General features: G+C 41.8%; 4 protein-coding genes across 11 annotated transcripts in view; 2 read left to right on the top strand and 2 right to left on the bottom strand.

Annotated features, from left to right (window-relative positions):
• Positions 1-937, bottom strand: part of LOC144074296 (transcription factor BTF3-like) — a 34,767-nt gene extending 33,830 nt beyond the window's left edge. The window contains exon 1 of the mRNA XM_077600655.1: positions 934-937. The gene's annotated coding sequence lies outside the window, so the exon portion shown is untranslated. The remainder of the gene's footprint in view (positions 1-933) is intronic.
• arhgef28a (Rho guanine nucleotide exchange factor (GEF) 28a) overlaps positions 1-6,965 on the top strand; it is a 32,840-nt gene extending 25,875 nt beyond the window's left edge. For 6 of the 8 annotated variants that reach the window (XM_077600636.1, XM_077600641.1, XM_077600639.1 and 3 more), the window contains 19 exons: positions 162-300; positions 389-513; positions 582-722; positions 841-1,091; positions 1,380-1,505; positions 1,692-1,809; positions 2,162-2,416; positions 2,493-2,569; positions 2,639-2,817; positions 2,953-3,050; positions 3,190-3,381; positions 3,485-3,616; positions 3,689-3,822; positions 3,911-3,958; positions 4,605-4,709; positions 4,778-4,942; positions 5,015-5,266; positions 5,433-5,796; positions 6,166-6,965. In XM_077600636.1, coding sequence (XP_077456762.1) covers positions 162-300; positions 389-513; positions 582-722; positions 841-1,091; positions 1,380-1,505; positions 1,692-1,809; positions 2,162-2,416; positions 2,493-2,569; positions 2,639-2,817; positions 2,953-3,050; positions 3,190-3,381; positions 3,485-3,616; positions 3,689-3,822; positions 3,911-3,958; positions 4,605-4,709; positions 4,778-4,942; positions 5,015-5,266; positions 5,433-5,796; positions 6,166-6,359 — 3,095 coding nt within the window. In that variant the 3' untranslated portion in view covers positions 6,360-6,965. The remainder of the gene's footprint in view (positions 1-161; positions 301-388; positions 514-581; positions 723-840; positions 1,092-1,379; positions 1,506-1,691; positions 1,810-2,161; positions 2,417-2,492; positions 2,570-2,638; positions 2,818-2,952; positions 3,051-3,189; positions 3,382-3,484; positions 3,617-3,688; positions 3,823-3,910; positions 3,959-4,604; positions 4,710-4,777; positions 4,943-5,014; positions 5,267-5,432; positions 5,797-6,165) is intronic. The other 2 variants (XM_077600637.1, XM_077600638.1) reach the window with 2 other exon arrangements.
• A 647-nt stretch (positions 6,966-7,612) lies between these two features.
• On the bottom strand, positions 7,613-11,543 carry ykt6 (YKT6 v-SNARE homolog (S. cerevisiae)). Its single transcript, XM_077600651.1, has 8 exons — positions 11,290-11,543; positions 10,875-11,007; positions 10,360-10,442; positions 9,755-9,855; positions 9,582-9,686; positions 9,422-9,487; positions 9,248-9,349; positions 7,613-9,180 (listed from the first exon to the last, which is right to left on the bottom strand). The coding sequence occupies exons 2-8, from the start codon at positions 10,976-10,978 to the stop codon at positions 9,145-9,147; spliced, it is 597 nt and encodes a 198-aa protein (XP_077456777.1). The 5' UTR covers positions 10,979-11,007; positions 11,290-11,543; the 3' UTR covers positions 7,613-9,144.
• A 220-nt stretch (positions 11,544-11,763) lies between these two features.
• On the top strand, positions 11,764-17,463 carry LOC144074288 (uncharacterized). The gene is made up of 2 exons (XM_077600643.1): positions 11,764-12,059; positions 13,318-17,463. Exons 1-2 carry the CDS (start codon positions 11,834-11,836, stop codon positions 14,880-14,882), a joined length of 1,791 nt encoding a protein of 596 aa, XP_077456769.1. The 5' UTR covers positions 11,764-11,833; the 3' UTR covers positions 14,883-17,463.
• The last annotated feature ends 13 nt before the right edge of the window (positions 17,464-17,476 follow it).

The following is a 17,476-nucleotide window of genomic DNA, read 5'->3' as shown; positions in this document are numbered from 1 at the left end:
AAAAGAATCTTGTTATCAAATAGTGAAAAAAATCATTTAATGATTTATAATAACAAAATAAATGTAAATAAAAAGTATTTTCAGGATTGGATTACCTGATACAAGGGCACTTATGGGATTGGCAATGCGTAACATTCTAACAGTCTTGTTGTTTTCTCCAGCTTCTGTGAAAGACAACTCTTCCTGTTCTCCTCTGACCTCCTCCTCAGTTTCCTCTTCCTCCCTTTCAACAATGACCAAAGAAAAGCAAGATATGCACGCCCCTCTCTCCAAAAGCCTCTCTGTTTCTTTGGAGAGCAGGTAGGATTCATGGCTAGTTTAAACACGTGCATTAATTCCACGACAACACTTACAAATATTGTAATTGCTTGTATGTTCTGTTCCATAGACGGCTGAGTGACACCACAGGAATGGAGGTTGATTCCATTTCTACAAATTACACCTCACCGTCTGATGAGGGTGCTCCGAGTACCGTGACTCCTTCTTCAGCTGACCCGCCAATCATCTCACAAGGCAAGTGAGGATTTAAATGTTTGATTGTCTTAAACCCAGATCTTACACAGTTGAAAACCTTATTGCAGAAGATGTCGAAGGCCCTCTACTGAGAGATTTGTCAGCCAGCCTGCTGGGACTCGATGCCGAGTCGTGGAGTCTGGCGGTCAGTCCAGACTTCTGCAGGCAGCACGACAGACGCGTCATCAAACGCCAGGATGTCATTTATGGTGAGGCCCGGCTTTCCTCATTAGTTCAGTTGAATCCCAGAGCTCCTCATTTTATAGTTCATTACTCAGCATCCCCATTTGTGTAATAATCTTAATCCACTTGTCTGGCTCCCTATAGAACTAATGCAGACAGAACTGCACCACATCCAGGCTTTGACGGTCATGTCCGAAGTGTTCAGGCGAGGCATGCTGGAGGAGCTGCAGCTGGACTGGGAGTGCGTGGCTAGAATCTTTCCGTGCTTGGATTCCTTGCTGCTCTTCCACAGGAACCTGTTTGGATCTCTGCAGGAGTGCAGACAAGTTTCCACCCAACCTGAGAATCGGAGAAATTATCTCATCCATCAGATTGGCCACATCCTACTTCAGCAGGTTGGTAATAACAGATAAACCGTATTTTCTGCACTAAAAAACTTCAATTTTCTCAAAAGCCAACACTGCGCCTTTCTAATGCAATATATGGATCAATATTGGTAAATCACACAACTCGTAGCCACTGCTGTTACTACTACTAGAGCTCCATCTAGTGTATGTATAACACAATCCCCTACTACGACTGCGTTTTATATGCGCCTTTATAGTGCGGTAAATACGGTAGTAACAGTTCATGGGAACCCAGATATTTTAAATGTTCAGCCACACAAATGAACATCCTTTCAGTTCTCAGATGAAAATGCTGAGAAGATGAAACTAGTATATGGAGATTTCTGCAGTCACCACATGGAAGCTGTCAACGTCTTCAAAGAGCTCCAGCAACAGAATAAAAAACTCCAGAATTTTGTTAAAGTAGGGCCCACTTCGAGCATGCAAATATATATATATATATATATATATATATATATATATATATATATATATATATATATATATATATATATATATATATATATATATATATATATATATATATATATATATATATATTTATTCTTTTAACATCCTTGTGTTGTAAAACTTTGATTGTGCTTCTAGCTACAGAACAATAACTCACTAGTCAGGAGAAGAGGGATTCCAGAGTTCATCCTTTTAGTCACCCAACGGATCACCAAGTACCCAGTCTTGTTGGAGAGGATATTACATTACACCCAAGGCAAGTCAACTCAACTGACACATTTATTGAGTCAGAAGCAGTTGTTTTTCTGATGTCTTGCTTTTACGTGGAAGCAGAAATTTGAGAAACAAGAGTTGCACATTGGCAGTGAACTCAACTCCCTTTGTAAAAAGCAGCCGTTTTGAAGATTTTTTTTGTTTAAAAGGTAGCTTTAATTTTCAGTGGCGATATTTACGTATTTATTTTGCACAGGTAAAAAAAAGTATCAAATGTTGGCTTTAAGTACTGCCCACACTCACAATAAAAATCAAAGGTATTTGTGTTTGAATTAGTGTAACCACCGCCTGCCTCCCTTTTCACGCCTTGACATCTGTTCCCTTTCCCTCAACAGAAAGCAGTCAAGAACATACAGACTTGTCAAGTGCTCTGGCTCAGATACGCGATATTATCGCAGCAGTGGACCTGACTGTGAGTAAGTACGAGAGATCTCAGGAGCTGCAGGAAGTGCTCGCCCGGTTGGAGAATAAGAGCTTTGCCAAACTAAAGAGTGGCAAGGAGGTTCGCAAGCAGGATCTGCACAGCAAACACAGAAATCTACAGCACAAGGGACTGCTTTACTGGAAGACTGCCACAGGACGCCTAAAAGGTTTATTGAGTTGCACGGCTGGCTCCAGATTTGATTTTCAAAGCTAATTTGTCCGTCTTGTTTCCCTTCCCTCTAGATACATTGGCCCTCCTGCTTACAGATGTTCTGGTGTTCCTGCAAGAGAAAGATCAACGCTTTGTATTTGCGGCTGTGGTAATCGACAGTTCGAATTCCGCGTTCAATTCCGACTCACTGTGTTTAATCCGTTTCATTTCCTTTCAGGACCAGAAGCCTCCTGTTATCCCACTGCAGAAGCTCATCGTTAGAGAAGTAGCCAATGAGGAGCGAGGGATGTTCCTCATCTCTGCTTCTTCAGCTGGACCAGAGATGTATGAAGTTCACACTACCACCAAAGAAGAGAGAAATGCTTGGATGAAACAAATACGCCAAGCTGTTGAGAGGTCTGTTTTGAAGTCAATGCGCCTCCAATGCAATTTACATCGATTCGTCTGGCATTTAGTTGAACAGTACTGTCTTTGTGTACAGTATTTGTATGTGTGTTAATCATTATCTAACCTACTCCACTTTCATGGTAGTTGTCCAGAGGAAGAAGAGGAAGAAGAGCGCAGCGCTGAATCTGCAGAGGCTAAGAGAGTAGCGGAAGCCAAGATTCAAAAAATCTCAAAGTTCCAAGGTAACCTTTGAGCTGGTGAAGATTTGGTTTGAATAATTTAGAAAATTAATACATTGCCCGATATAGACATCTAATTCTTTTGGATTGGGAGAATCAAATGGATTGGACACTTATCTCTATCAATGGCATTTTTTTCTAGAGACACTGTTGAGTCAGGACCAGCGCATCTGCAACAGCTTGGAGGAAAAGTTACAGTTATATGCTGAACTCACAGACTTAACCCTGCGCTCTCCAGAAGCCATACCACACCGCCACCTGCTGGTACAAGCCGACGCTGATAGTGAGGCACCGAGACAGGCTTCAACGCTGCTCTCGGCTGCACTCAGAGAAGGTGAGACGGTTGCTTAGAATTTTTTTTCTTCTTTTCTTAGTGAGTCGGCAAGCATTTTGAATGGATGCCTCACTTTAACACGCCTTGTGTTGTTCCTCCGCAGCAGAAAACCTTATAACCATTCTCCAGGTTCATGATGGCCTTCCCATCCAAAGTGACAATTCTCCTATCTGTGGGACTGAATCCTGCAACTACAATAGCCACGGCAGCAGCATCCTAGAGTCCCCCTCGGAACGTAAGCAATTAAACGTTCAATATTGTAGCGTACGTCATTTGCAGGCCATATCATGCCCCCTCGTTTCTACAGCGGATTATCTGAGCACGCTCAGTATAAGTTCCAACTCTCTTGGTTCGGACAGCGAGGGGACAGGGATGGATGGAATTTTCTGGGGCTCTGCGGCTGAGCCAAACAAAGCAGACACCAAAGAAACTCTGTTAAAGGTGCTCCCATGATGGTTCTTTCTTGGAAATGTTTGTTGATAAATTATTACTTGTAAGAGTCCTTTTATACTGACATAATATTCCGTAGGTTGCAGAGAGTGTACAGAGTCTGACTCAACTTCTTTATAGCCTACAGGTGAGTAAGGAAACAAATCCATCGTAAAATTTCACACAAAAAATATTTTCAAGGAGTTTGTATCATTCCGCAAGAATCACAATAAATATGAGAATATGTATTGTTCATTTGTAGAATAATGTATCCGCATTAGCAATACTGGCCCTGTAGTCACTTAGGTGGACTTGCAGTATCATGCACTGTTTCCACATGGTGTGTGTATGTGCATGAGTCTCTCCTTTAACTGAGAATAAGAAAGACACTTAATTTAAAGTACCCTGAAAAATACCGTCATTTCATATATGGAAAGTAAACTTGACATATAAAATGGTAAATGATATTTGTTATTATATTGGAGGATGAGTCAATGTATCAGGACAGGTCTAGCAATAAGCATATTTAAAGTCAAAAGTAAACTCATTTTTGGCTCATTTATGTTTTATTTATCAGCATTTTTTGTTTCATTCTATTCCCTTTTTCTTTTAAAAATTTAAAGTTTGGGTCAGTTTTAGGACACATCATATCCTGAAAAACATGGCCATTTCATATATGGGAAGTAAAAAATGTTTTGAATGATTTTTTTCTTTTGTGTAACCCACTGAAAATAATTAGTGGGGCAGTATCGGGGCTTTGTCGTAACGTCAATTGTTTTCTTTGCCCTCGGCAGGCTGCTGTGACCCTTCAGGACAGCTGCCTGGAGATCCAGAAAATTCTCCTTCAGGAAGGGGACAAATCTCAGTTCAAGAGCCTCACCTCCCTCCAAAACAGTCTGGTACAAGTATCCTGATGGATATTTTGGTATGCTGGAGTTGTGAAAAGCTAACCTCTGCCTTGCTTCAGGAACAGGAGAAGCTGACGACCAGTGATAAAAAAAAAGAGGAAGTTGAAAAGAGGGGTCTAGAAAGGAGGAAGGAAGAAGCAGACGGAGTGCACAAACTTCATGTGAAATTAAAACAAGACCAGCAGCGGTGGGATAAGGAGTGCACAGCTCGAGACAAAATGCAGGTCTGTCTCCGGCTCTCCTAACACCCAAAAGAGCTCCGTGATGGTTAACGTGGTATGTTACCATATGTGCAGACAGAACAGGAGAGTGCACTGGAGAAGCGTGAGCAGAATTGCCTACTCGAGGCAGAGCGGCTACGTTGTGAGCGAGAGGAACTGGAAAGTCAGCTGCTGGAGTATCGCAACAGTATGGACCGACTTCGGGAGGGTCAGAAGAATGTGGATAGAGAGAAGGAGAAGCTTGAAGCCCAGCAGAGGCTTCTCCAGAGCTGGAGACACACCCGGCAGAGCAGTCTGCCTGTTACCATACCACTGGATGGATACAAGGTATTTTCCAAGGCATCCAGTCAATGCCGTAACACGAACAAGATTGCTCCTTTAACTGATTCGCTGCAATCAGAGCGCAAATGCTAATAACAGAAGCCCAGTGAGTATTCGTAGTATTCAGCACTGTATCACCTGATCGAATGACGCGTCTTTTCAATTTCCCAAGGTGCCGAGCCACAGTCGCTCGGGCAGCCTGGACGGCTCCCGCTGGACGTACGACAACGACGGCGCTCTACTCCCGTCCCTTCCCAAGAATCCGTCCCCCAACAAGAACCCACAGCAGTATCCGCTCCCCGCCCCGAGGAAAAACCACGACGGCAGGCGGCAAACCTCCAGCTACGGCGCTGATCTCGGCCTGACCGCCAGCCTCTACAACAGCCTCAACGCCCTGCTCAGTCAAACCCACAGAAAACAATCTCAGGATGGCCTCACGTACCCGAAATACTCCAAGAACCATGGCTTCGGCCAGTCTCCCAACGCTTCCGTCAATCCCTTCAGCGGCAGGGGCACATCGCAGCCTCAGAGCACCAGTGAGCATACGTAACGCCATTTTCCAACCGTTAGGCATTTACATTTACAATTCCAGGATTTCCCCCCAGAAGCTCACCGGCAGCCCACTGTGTTTTTAGAAATAAATATAAATCTTTACTTGACAGGAATTTTTAAATGCGTCATTTTAAGTCAGTAGTTAACATTACTTAAACATTGAATAGACTCTTACAAAAAGGCGCGGTTATGGAAAAATATTCATCAAATAAACAAGAATTCAATGCTTAGACAGCGTTATGGAATAAGCACCCATAGAAAATGGATAGTTATTGGCTGGCAAATGGATTTTCCTTTCTCTAGCTGCTCTAAACATACTGTAGCTGACTCTCATCTCTTTTCCTCCCTGTCAGACTTGAGTCCACAGTTGGATCAACATTCCCCGGAGGCCTGGAGGCACGAGATCCCCTGTCAAGACCTTTACGAAAACACCTACTCTTCTTCTTCTTCTTCCTCGCTCACGCCCCTCCTCCCCCCACAGTCCTACCTCTCTCTCGAAGGACACCTCAGGGAGGACGGAGGCGAGGAGAACATTGTTTACCTCTGACTGATTTCAGCGTCTTGACACACAAGCGTGTTGGAGGTAAATACCGTTGGGAAATCACGTGGGGGAATAGTAGCACGTGCCTTTTTAAAACTGTCCATCGGCGCTCCCCTCTTTTGACTAATTGGGCGCCGTTGACAGTGAGAGGCATTCGATCCATTGGAACTGGGAGGGTTGGCAGCAATCATTCGCCTGACCTCCCAATTCAAATGTTTTGGATGCCTGTCATCAAACCATGACAAGAAGTCCTGGTTTTACTTTCCCGATTAGCACTTAAAGTAAGATTTATGGGTGAAAGCCATTGCTCTCATATGGAGCGCTACTACATCGTATACACGTAATACCTTGTGATCTTAATAATATTCTATTTATGAATGTAAGCATTTGGGAAGAATTATAATGACACGTTTGTAAAGATTGTATCTATTGCACCGTATAGTTTATGGAAAGGGCTATCTTTTCTCGCTCTCGTCTTTTGGGACACTTTAGTAATTTATTGTATGTACAGTTAAATGGCTTCTTGCACTGTATGTACACATTGGTTCTTTCAATCACTGTAATCACTCTGTTCATTTTTTGGGCTGCTTATAAAGGTGTTTGCCAAAATCATGCGTGCAGGGGGATTTTTTTTGTCTTTATTTACAGTTCAAATCAGTTGGCGTTGTTGCATTACGGGAAACTCGTAGATCGTCTTCAGAACGCTTCTGGTGTTTGACTGGAGATCTCCCAGTTTCGTTGGAGCTCTACAGAAGCCAAAAATGTCAGTTGCGTGACCAGAGTGGTGACATTCCAATTGTGTCTACTATTCTAAGTCTCATCTCATCTAATTTTCTGAACCACTTTATCCTCATTATAGTCACGGGGGGTGCTGGAGCCAATCCCAGCTGTCTCCGGGCCAGAGGCGGGGAACACCTGATCGCAGGGCACAAGGAGACAAAGGACAACCATGCACAGACACACCCATACCTAAAGACAATTTAGAGTTTCCAATCAGCCTCACATGCATGTTTTTGAAATGTGGGAGGAAACTGGATTACACAAAGGAAATTAACTAATTGGAAAGTGACAAATCTGACATGCAAATGTGGATTTAATACCCATTCATATTCACATTCAAATGTTTACAAGGTTACATTTGTTTATGAAGTTTGTCAAATAACTAGATACTCACCCAGTTCAGTTATATGGATGAGAGGTCTATCGCCATCCATGACAGTGAAACATTCATTGGTCAGCACACAAAAGAAAGCCAAGTATTAATCCAGACTGGTGTTTATTAAAGTCAAGAAACAGCCTTGCGCCGGCTTAGTGTGTGTAATTACTCATATGACAAGTGTTCATTTGGTTTTCTCAGTAAGAGACACCAGTCCATGGAGGTATTGCACAACAGCGTACACTGTAAAAGCAAGACACACACTCACACAGAGACTCGTTAATTCAGCCGCACGCAGAACAGAAAGAGCATAGAAACATCTAAAATACAAAGGCAATCACCATCTTACGATGATAAAGTCAGACAATATCTTTGCATTCAGCGGCGGCATATTGGAGTGTCCCTCAGCCATTTGACTAAATTCCTGTTCACATTTTAGAAGCCAAGTCCAACTTAGCTTCGGTATAATGTCCTTCATGGAATTTTGTGAAAGGGTTGAAACTAAAAGTTTACTTATTTTACCAAAAAAGCCACTTTTCCCCCCTAATGTTGTTTCACGTGAAATCAGTGTGTGTAACTTCAATACACAGTAAAATGGCTTTGCCTTTAACAAGTTGGGTAATTTTAGACGATGCCACATCTTTGCTTTTATTCTCATTTCTGGTATTATGAGACCGTTGTGCAACGTCATGGGAAAGGCAAAAAATCAAAATGAGCATTCTAAACTTGCAGTTCAATCTTGGGTGCAATTTCCAGATGACTGTAGGCACCTTGTGCATGGAACATATGCAAGTATAATAAACAGAAGTATTAACGTGCAGTACATATCATAAATGGGCTGTCAGGATACCCACCCATCCCTGGTACCAAATATTAATGGGATGTACATATCGATTTGAAAACAACATTGATTAATCCAATTTTTCTGACATTTACCAATTGAAATAATTTTGGTAATCCTTAAGCTTTGACTCCGAGGCACATATCAATAATTCCACATCTCCACGACAGCTATTTTTCACAAAGAACAAACAAACAAAAAACAATGTATTTGATTTATGCATCTAAGGGTAAATGCCAAACATTCCTTTGGAGATGTTTTTTTATTCATAACTTAATCATTGATTAGTCATTTGGGTGGTGACGTAAAATAAGTTATATGACGATGGCGAGTTTCTACATGAGGGTTAAAAACTGGGTCTGATTTCATGTCAGACAGATTAAAAAGAAATTGCTTACATCTTTGGATAGTGTGTATGTAATCTTGTAATTCATTACCTCACCCAAAAAAACAATCAATCACAGTGGGAATGTTGACAAGTTCAATGAACATTATGAAGCTTATAAATCATTGAAGAAAAAAAAACATTTAAGACATAACCTCGGTTTCAACACTACATCACCGTTAGACAACGACACGCGACGTTTGTCCTCCGCTGCCATTGAAGCGCCGCAAAAGAATCCTCGGCCCCAAACGGCTCCTCCGGCCCCCATCGGTGAAAGTGGCGCCAGACCTCGACCTCGGTCTCGCGGCGTCGAGAGCGACTACACGATGGGGGACGCAGGACCGGGGCGAGCGGGAAGGCCGAGATAGAAAAGTGAGAGAAACAGAGGGGGCGTCCTCGGGGACCGGCATCACATGACCTCGCAGCAGGAGTTCTGTTTCCTCGCCTGTCACACCAGCGCCATCATTACTACAGACGCCACAACACCCGGTCGCAGTTTGCCGGCTACTCACCGTTTTATAAAAGGCTTTAGACTGACTCCCCAAGTGTTCCGACTTGGCCACCAGGTCGTCCAGTTTTTCTCCTCTGTCCAACAGACTTTCCATGGTCTTGTGCTAAATGTGAGAGATACAATTTGAGGCGGGTGGGCTTTTTATTTTGTCCTGCACGCCATCGCGCTACGCTACCAAAATGATCTTGGTGTCGTCCAGCTCTGCCTGCACTTTGGACATTGCGTCTGCCTCTTTGGGGTTCTGAAGGGAAGAAGTCCAGGTCATTTTTCCACTTCAGACACAAGTCAATTTAGGAATATAGATATATTTTTTAATCAATCCAAAGGCACAGTACCTGATACTTGGCAAGGTGAATGTCTAGGGCTTTGTAGTTAACGGTGTCGGGGTTACCAGAGGGCCAGTCTATACTGTCCACCTGCCTGGAAAACTCTTCTAAAACCTAAAAAAGGGACATCATCTTAATAGGGGGCTCGTGGGGACAGGCAGCTCCATCAATGCTTTGCGGACCTTGTCGAGCAGTGTGAAGCACACTCTCTGCGGGTATTCGGCGTCTGCTATGACCACCGCGCCCAGGTTGTCATTCCTCACGTACACGTGGCAAAGGTACTCTGTAGGAGAATGTTCCAGGATTAGGAGATTGACAATTAACACCTTCCTGAGGCTTCGCTGTCCATTGAAATGCCAAGTAAGTGACCAAGTACTCTTTTCCCTTTTGTAAACAACAACAATATGTTATGTAACCATAGGTTTATTTGAACCTGTCTAATAATATCTTCAAAAACCTGCATGGGTAGTTTTAATGAATAACGTATTTTTCCAAGTAGTCAACTGTAATTTCCTAAATATAAACAATTTCTTTTTTCTGTATTCTCTTATTTTGTTCTATTGTTTAGATTTTTACAAAATAAAACCAACGAGTCATTTTTCCTGCCTTTTTATGTGGGGAAAAATCAACCTACCCGAGCAATTCAATCCACTGTGGTACAATAAAGCGGCGATCCTAGCTTTTGATGCAAGTCAAAACAGTCTACCATGGGACATTTTTAGTTAGTTATTTGGATGAATTGATGTTGATAATAAAGACTATGAGCCCCGTGGGAAGCCTTTTCTACCTTGTTCTTTGACGGAGGCACGACTTCCAACTGTTGTTCGCTCAACAATCAAGGCACTGGTGAAGGTCATGAACTCCTGAACACTGAGAGACAACGAGAAGCCAGGCAATATGAAAGGACGGTTCAAGAAACTAGCAAAGTGTATCAATCCATTTGTCAGTTATTCAAATTTAAAAGGCTCCATTGATACAAAAGACAAAGGAAAGTATTTTGTGATGAGATTTTCACTATACTATCATTAAAAATGCAATATACTTAAACACAGTGTTTTTTGTGGGGTACAGACAATGAATGAATGATTAAGACAGGCTTTCATTCTATAGGATTCCTGATTGACAGTAAACCCACGCAGGCCCGGGGAGAACATGCAAACTAATAGTATATATATATTTTTAAAAAAGAGGAAAATTACAAGTGTCACTGGAGAGCTCCAGGGAATTTTTGTAAACTGAAACAGAGTGATCTTAGGTGTCTTTTCCATTCGTATGTAAGCATTTTAATTTGTGGGAGCCTACCTGGATTTTTGAAAGAAGTTGTAGGAGGAGAGGTCGTAGGCCGCCTTCAATAGGTTGGCTTTAGTGGCTCCTTTATAATGGACGCTGAGGCTATAAAGCTTCATTGTGACAGCAGCAAACAAGATCCTGCACACTGGGAAACAACAATAATAATAATAATAAGTGGAACGGTACGAGGGTCAGATGACGAGAATTGTCCACCCCAGATGACTCGTGCTAATTCGGTGTTGTTTTTAAACACTACAAGTCGTGACAGTAGTTGAAATGAATAAACATTTTAGTTTTACATTGTACACCGAGACTCTTTTCAACGATTATATCAGACAGTACTACAAGTTTGATCATATTTTCTTTCCAAATTAAAACCGAGTCGATGCTACCAGTAGCTTGTTTTGGTAAGGCCTCCTTCACTTACCCCGTAAAAAAGGGAAAAATCAGTAACAATCTCCTCGATGAAAATAACACACCAATCAGACTATCTTTCTACTCGAAAAAAAACATTATCTGTCCGTCTTTTGCATGGAAAACCTAAACGTCCCAATAAATGACTAGCAGGACAAGGAAGAAGATGCTATTTTGCTAGGGACCAATAACCACGTCACGATCATCTGTGGGTCCCTCCACATATTTGCACACCATGAAACAAAATAGTTTTGCAGCGAGGTTCCGCTTATAAAAATACGGTAATGCTTTTGCCAATTTAAAAAAAAGTTCTTTGTTTAACATTTTCCGATTATCAAAAACTGATTGATTAAGGACTAGAATGAATCAAACACAATACATGACACATTTATTGGAAAATCAAATAAAATTAAAAATAAATCCGGGCAGTGACACAAATTTCTCTGTGTTTCATGGGTGTTATTCTCCCCAATAATGCCTAAAAATGCACACACTTTGGGTCCGGATTAAGCCAGTCCGCATCATGAACCTAACTTTTCTATATATATGCGCTATCTATGCGTTGCCCTCTCCAAATACCACCAAAGAAGAACAATGCGGATGTTGTGCGAGGGCCAGCGAGGGCAAGCCTCAAATGGTGCGACGGCGAAATCGGGGTGAAATACTTAAAATATCAACTAAAGAAGCAAAAAGTGGCCACGGAAGTGATTAATAACATAGTCTATAGGTCTAACCGAACAATGGAGTCGTACGAAGGAGAACCAAAACAATTGGATTTTGCGGGTGAGTAATACATCCAAGGTCTGTCCACGAACAATTTATCGTCAACCAAAGCATTCCTATTGGTAGCAAAACAGCAGCAATGTAATTATGCGAATAAGACAAGTGGCTTGCACTGAAATTAAAATGTATTAAACACCGGTTAAACAACATGATGTTAGCCATTCTATCTGCGCACACTCATTTGTAGGTGGCTAATGGGACTAGCTGCTAACAATGCATCCATTGATTCCGTCATTCACGTAACTTTTGCCTTTGGCTTCTCTGTTCGTAGGTATATTAAATAAAACATGACTATAAAAGTAACGCATGCGTTTAATATAGTAGTAGATGTACGTTCTAACACTTTAAGGAAATTATCCATGTTGAAGAAGGCCTCCTGCCGCTGTATTGGTGTATTACATTTTAATGGTAAATTGTCCTATACGTATTTGGATAGCGCGTCCCCACTTTTAAGGCTTTGATTTCATACGATCGTCTACCTAATGTTGACTTAGCGTTGGGAGCAAGATGGAGTTCAGTATTTTGCTCAAGGGTACTTGGGGGCAAGGTCACCAGGGTGCAGAATCGAACCCTCAATCTCTGGGTTGTGAAACCTCAACTCATTCATTCACTCCACCCAATACGTGCACTGTACATAATGTCACGCATGTGATAAAATTGGTATAATCATCATCACCAACTCATAATTTTTTTGGTAGGGTTTGTATATAAATTTATATAAAATGTTATCAGGATAAAAAAAATATCAGTCTAACAATATTTATCATGATAATTATCACACCTTTTTAAAATTTCAAACTAATTCTGACAGTAACTACATTTCCTTACTTTAAAATAAATAAAAATATGATGATTTCTAAAGGTATTTTTGTTGTTCTTTTGTGCAATAAAGAGAAGACAACTCCCAATTCAGGGTGTCCCCCACATCTGGCCCGAAGTCAGCTGGGATAGGCTGGGTTAAAATGGGTGAAAGAATTTTTCAATTAGGCTGCGGTTTGTGCACAGGTATTTAAGAAGCTTTTAAAAAAAAGAAAGACGACTTTGAACGGGATTGAACCCTCTATCAGAACTGTGAGGTGGACTTGAGAACCACTCAAACATTGGGCTGCTTCCAAATAATGAATAGAATTATAAGGCAAATTCTACCAATCAGATTTCTATTACAACCCACTTGGAAGATTATTAGTTCTGCTAGAAAAACTGTTGCCTATATAAGCTGTAGTTGTAGTAACATAATTAACTTGCTTGTGTCCTGCAGACCTCCAGCAGCTGATGAGTGGTGAGGAAATCCTTTGTCCTCAATTGCACGGGGGGGCCCCCAATTTGCAACCCGAGGATCCACTAAACCTCTACTTTAAAGAGGAACGGGAGTCTCGGCGCTCTCCCCAGATTAAAAAGGAGCAAGAAGAGGAGGAGGAGCAGGAGGAAGAAGAGGAGCAAGAGGAGGAGGAGGAGCAAATGGAGGAGCAGGAGGAGGAAGAGGAGCAAATGGAGGAGGAGGAGCAGGAGGAGGAAGAGGAGCAAGAGGAGGCGCAGGAGGAAGAGGAGGAGGAACAAGAGGATGAGGAGGAGGAGGAGGATGAGCAGGAGGAGCCGCCACTGTCTGTCCACATTAAAGAGGAAGAGGAAGAGTTTGATGTCTACAAGTTCCAAATGACTGGCCTCTCTGTGAAGAGCGAAGATGATGAAGACAATCTAGTGCATCGTGGAGACAGTGGCAAAGAATCGCCACCAAAGGCCCTTAAACGGCCTCTGTCAGCCAACGATGATTTAGAAGAACCTGGAAGGAGCGACTCGGAATGTGAGGGCGACGACAATCATCCCCAAAGCTCAGAGAAGGAAGACGGCGTCGGTGACGAGGACGGTTCGGAAGCCCCTCCGAAGTGTTTCATCTGCTCGTTCTGCGGCGAAAGTTTTGAGCAAGAGGCGCTTATCGAACACTTGAAAACGCACACTGGGGGAAAAACTTTTACTTGCTCCTTTTGTGGAAAAAAGTTCCCTCAAAGGTCACTCCTGGTTAAACACAGGAAAGTACATGCGGGAGAAAAACCCTTTAGTTGTTCAACTTGCAGCAAAAGATTCACTCTGAATTCAAACATGGTTAAACACATGAGGACACACCTGGACGAAAGACCCTTCACTTGCTCCATTTGCGGTAAAACGTTCTCTCGCAGGTCCAACATGTTAAAACACATGAGAACGCACACAGGTGAAAAACCCTTTAGTTGCTCAATTTGTGGCGGAAGATTCACCGTCAAGCAAACGATGACAGAACACATGAAGAGCCACACGGGAGAAAAACCCTTCTGTTGTTCAATTTGTGGTAAAACCTTCTCTCAAAAACGACATCTGGTAAAACACCTGAGAACGCACACAGGTGAAAAACCCTTTAGTTGCTCCATTTGTGGCAAATTCTTCTCCAGAAAGGACAAGATGGAAACACATAGAAGAAAACACACAGAAGAAGAACTAATAAGTTGCTCCATTTGTGGTGAAAATTTCTTGAACAAACAAAGCCTGGTGTCCCACATGAAAGTTCACGGAGGAGAAAAACCCTTTAGCTGCTCCATTTGTGGTCTAAAATTCATTCAGAAACAAACTCTTCTATCCCATGTTAAAGGGCATTCAGTAGAAAAACCCTTTAGTTGCTTAATTTGTGGTAAAACTTATGCCAGGAAAGACTATTTGGAGTCGCACATGAGAACGCACACAGGAGAAAAACCCTTCAATTGTGCAATTTGTGGTAAATTGTTTGCTCAAAAGTCAATTATGGTCAGACACATGAAAATACACACAGAGGAAGATCCTTTTAGTTTCCCATAGTGCGACACAGCATTTTCTAACCAATCACACGTGACAACGTATACAGGAGAAATGCACAAATGATTTTCAAGGGTTGACTCAAAAATCAAGCATTGGTCAACACACAAGAACCTGAAGAATTTTAGACAACAATAGAGACTTAATCAATATTTCACCACATAGATATAGATATATAAAAAACAATCGTTTGTGCATTAAAATTGCACCATTCAATGCCCATTGACATTGCGTGTTTCCTTTTGGAGGTAAAACAAAAAACTATCATGGATATTTTACAGTTTTGTCAACCCCTCATAAGCTAATTATGTCTCCACTGGCAAAAGAGAATGTTTAATGCAAGCATTTTTTCCTGATGTTTGCTCTTTTACAATATCTGTGAATTTGTAAGGTTTTTTCCCCCTCCAGCCTACCCTATGAAGGGTGCTTATGGTACTGTTTTTGAATAGGGCTGTTGATGTTGTTGTTGTTAGGTCACCTCAGGCACCTGAGGAGTACCCTCAGCAGCGCTAGAGCTGCCACTGGAACGCAAATTAGTTCATCCAGGGAGTAGCCGGAGGTGTGGGGCTGTGCGAATATCTCCGGCTGGATGAAAAATGTAGGATGTCACGTTTCTGGGTGGCAGCTCTGGGTGATTTTGTTGGATTCGCAGGCCGCGACGGGCGGCCTCTCAGGAGACACCTCGTGAAGGTTCCAACTGTTGTCTCCCAGGGCTATGATGCCTCTTAATGAGAGCTATTTGCGTTTTTTTTTCCCCTCACAATAAACACAATTTTGTAAATATGGTAAAAAATAGAGAACCGTAGACTGATGAGTTGCTGCCAACTAAATGGATTGGCTGCGTATTGCTGTTACTTGCAGGCAATGATTTAGAAATGAATTGAAATAGATTTTTTTTTAACATAGAACATGCTTAATGTCTTTGAACTAACATTTCAGTTTATTATGAACATTTTTTTTAAAACTCCATTTGTATATAATGTGTGTAATCTGTATTGTGTGCTGAGTGTATTTTCTCAATATTACACACGCATTATAGTTTTGATAATTTGAGGTAGTGTTAATTAAATGGAGCTGTAGTTTGTACTTTGGTTTCTGCTGTACTTAACCTCGCATTGATGATTTGCATTGAAACTCAACCTTCGGGATAAACGGGAAATATGTGACAGATTCCCAGTTCAACTGCTTATTAGCCTCTTTCGTCACTCTCAAGCAAAATGGCTGTTTTTTTTACTCGCTGGCTACTTGATTCAAGATCGTAAATTGAACCATTCATGCATTTATCTTCCATACCGTGCATCCTCGGAAGGTTGAGGGGATTGCTGGATCCTAACCCAGCTGGCTTCGGGCGAAAGGCAGACTACACCTTAGACTGGTCGCCAGTCAGTGGTAGGGCACATAGAGACAAACGACCATACACCCTAACAATAATATCACCACCAGCGGGAATCGAGCCCGCGCCCGCCCGCACTGAACTCAGGCAAGTGAACCTCTACACCACAAATGGGCTCTAAATTGAACCATTAAAACTATTTCCACCTCATCTTCAAGGAAGGACAAATGCATTCATGTTTGTGCTTGGCATTCAATAATAATGTGGACTGCTCACACTGATAGCACTGTCTTGAGGGTTAACACTTCGATCCAAGTGCTTCAGTTTGATGAAACAGAAGGAAACTATAGAGGTGTAAGAAGAGAACTGCCTGAACCTTGCACCCTCAACATCCTGGACCTGGACTTTTCTTGCTGGACAAGCATGCATGAAAACCACAATTGCCGTTGTCCAAGAAATGTTCTTTAAGATGGCGGCACGTTATTCTCCTAACTGCAACTATGGATATTAGATTGGACCTCCTGCCTGCTTTTATAACAACAATTTGTTTCCCACAAAATAAAAAGCAAGAAAAAGGACATTCACTAATAACCCTCTTGCTACTGTGACAACGAAATTTCCCGAATACGGGATGAATAAAGTCATCCAATCCAACACTAAGTGGAGCCCACTGCAAATGGGTGCCATGTAGAGCCTAACGCCTCAAGCGTGGGCTCATCCACTGACGATGTGGCGTCCGATCCAAAGGAACAGCCGCCGTTTGGCCTTATGGAATTGAAGTCGCCAAAATGTACATTGTGGACTGTAGATATATTGTAAGCAGGAAACATACTACACGATCGCCAGCCTTACTTCTGAATGAAACTGGTGTCACTTTGTTGTATATTCACAAGAGGACACATTTTATTTTGTATTCTTCTACAGTATTTTTTCCTTGACCATTTAGACTGTTTAGAAGATTGTTTGTATTAAGGATAATTACATTTCAAAATGTTTGACGTTGGTTCCTTGTCATATTTAAACATGTACCGTATTTTCTGAACTAGAAGTCACATTTTTTTTCATAGTTTGGTTGGGCCTATGACTCATACTGAAGTGCGACTTATATATTATGTTTTTTTAGGCTATAGTTGTCTGAAAAACTTATGTTAACAGTTGCTTGTTCAGCCTCTTCTCCATTTTACTGTTGTTACTTTAACATATGTTTGTTCTTGGTTTCTGATAAAATAAAATAAATTGCCCTCCCAAAAATTTGACTTATAGT

This window comes from Stigmatopora argus, chromosome 5 (assembly GCF_051989625.1).
Source record: "Stigmatopora argus isolate UIUO_Sarg chromosome 5, RoL_Sarg_1.0, whole genome shotgun sequence".
NCBI classification, from domain to species: Eukaryota; Metazoa; Chordata; class Actinopteri; order Syngnathiformes; family Syngnathidae; genus Stigmatopora; species Stigmatopora argus.
This window is presented reverse-complemented; position numbering and strand designations above follow the sequence as displayed.

Excerpts from the sequence above, each read along its gene's own strand:
- ykt6 (XM_077600651.1), bottom strand. The coding sequence starts at position 10,978 with ATGAAGCTTTATAGCCTCAGCGTCCATTATAAAGGAGCCACTAAAGCC. Across the intron at positions 9,687-9,754 it reads GCTTCACACTGCTCGACAAG|GTTTTAGAAGAGTTTTCCAG; the intron begins GTCCGCAAAGCA and ends TCCCTTTTTTAG. Across the intron at positions 9,488-9,581 it reads TTCACCTTGCCAAGTATCAG|AACCCCAAAGAGGCAGACGC; the intron begins GTACTGTGCCTT and ends TCTTCCCTTCAG.
- LOC144074288 (XM_077600643.1), top strand. The coding sequence starts at position 11,834 with ATGCGTTGCCCTCTCCAAATACCACCAAAGAAGAACAATGCGGATGTT. Across the intron at positions 12,060-13,317 it reads AAAACAATTGGATTTTGCGG|ACCTCCAGCAGCTGATGAGT; the intron begins GTGAGTAATACA and ends TGTGTCCTGCAG.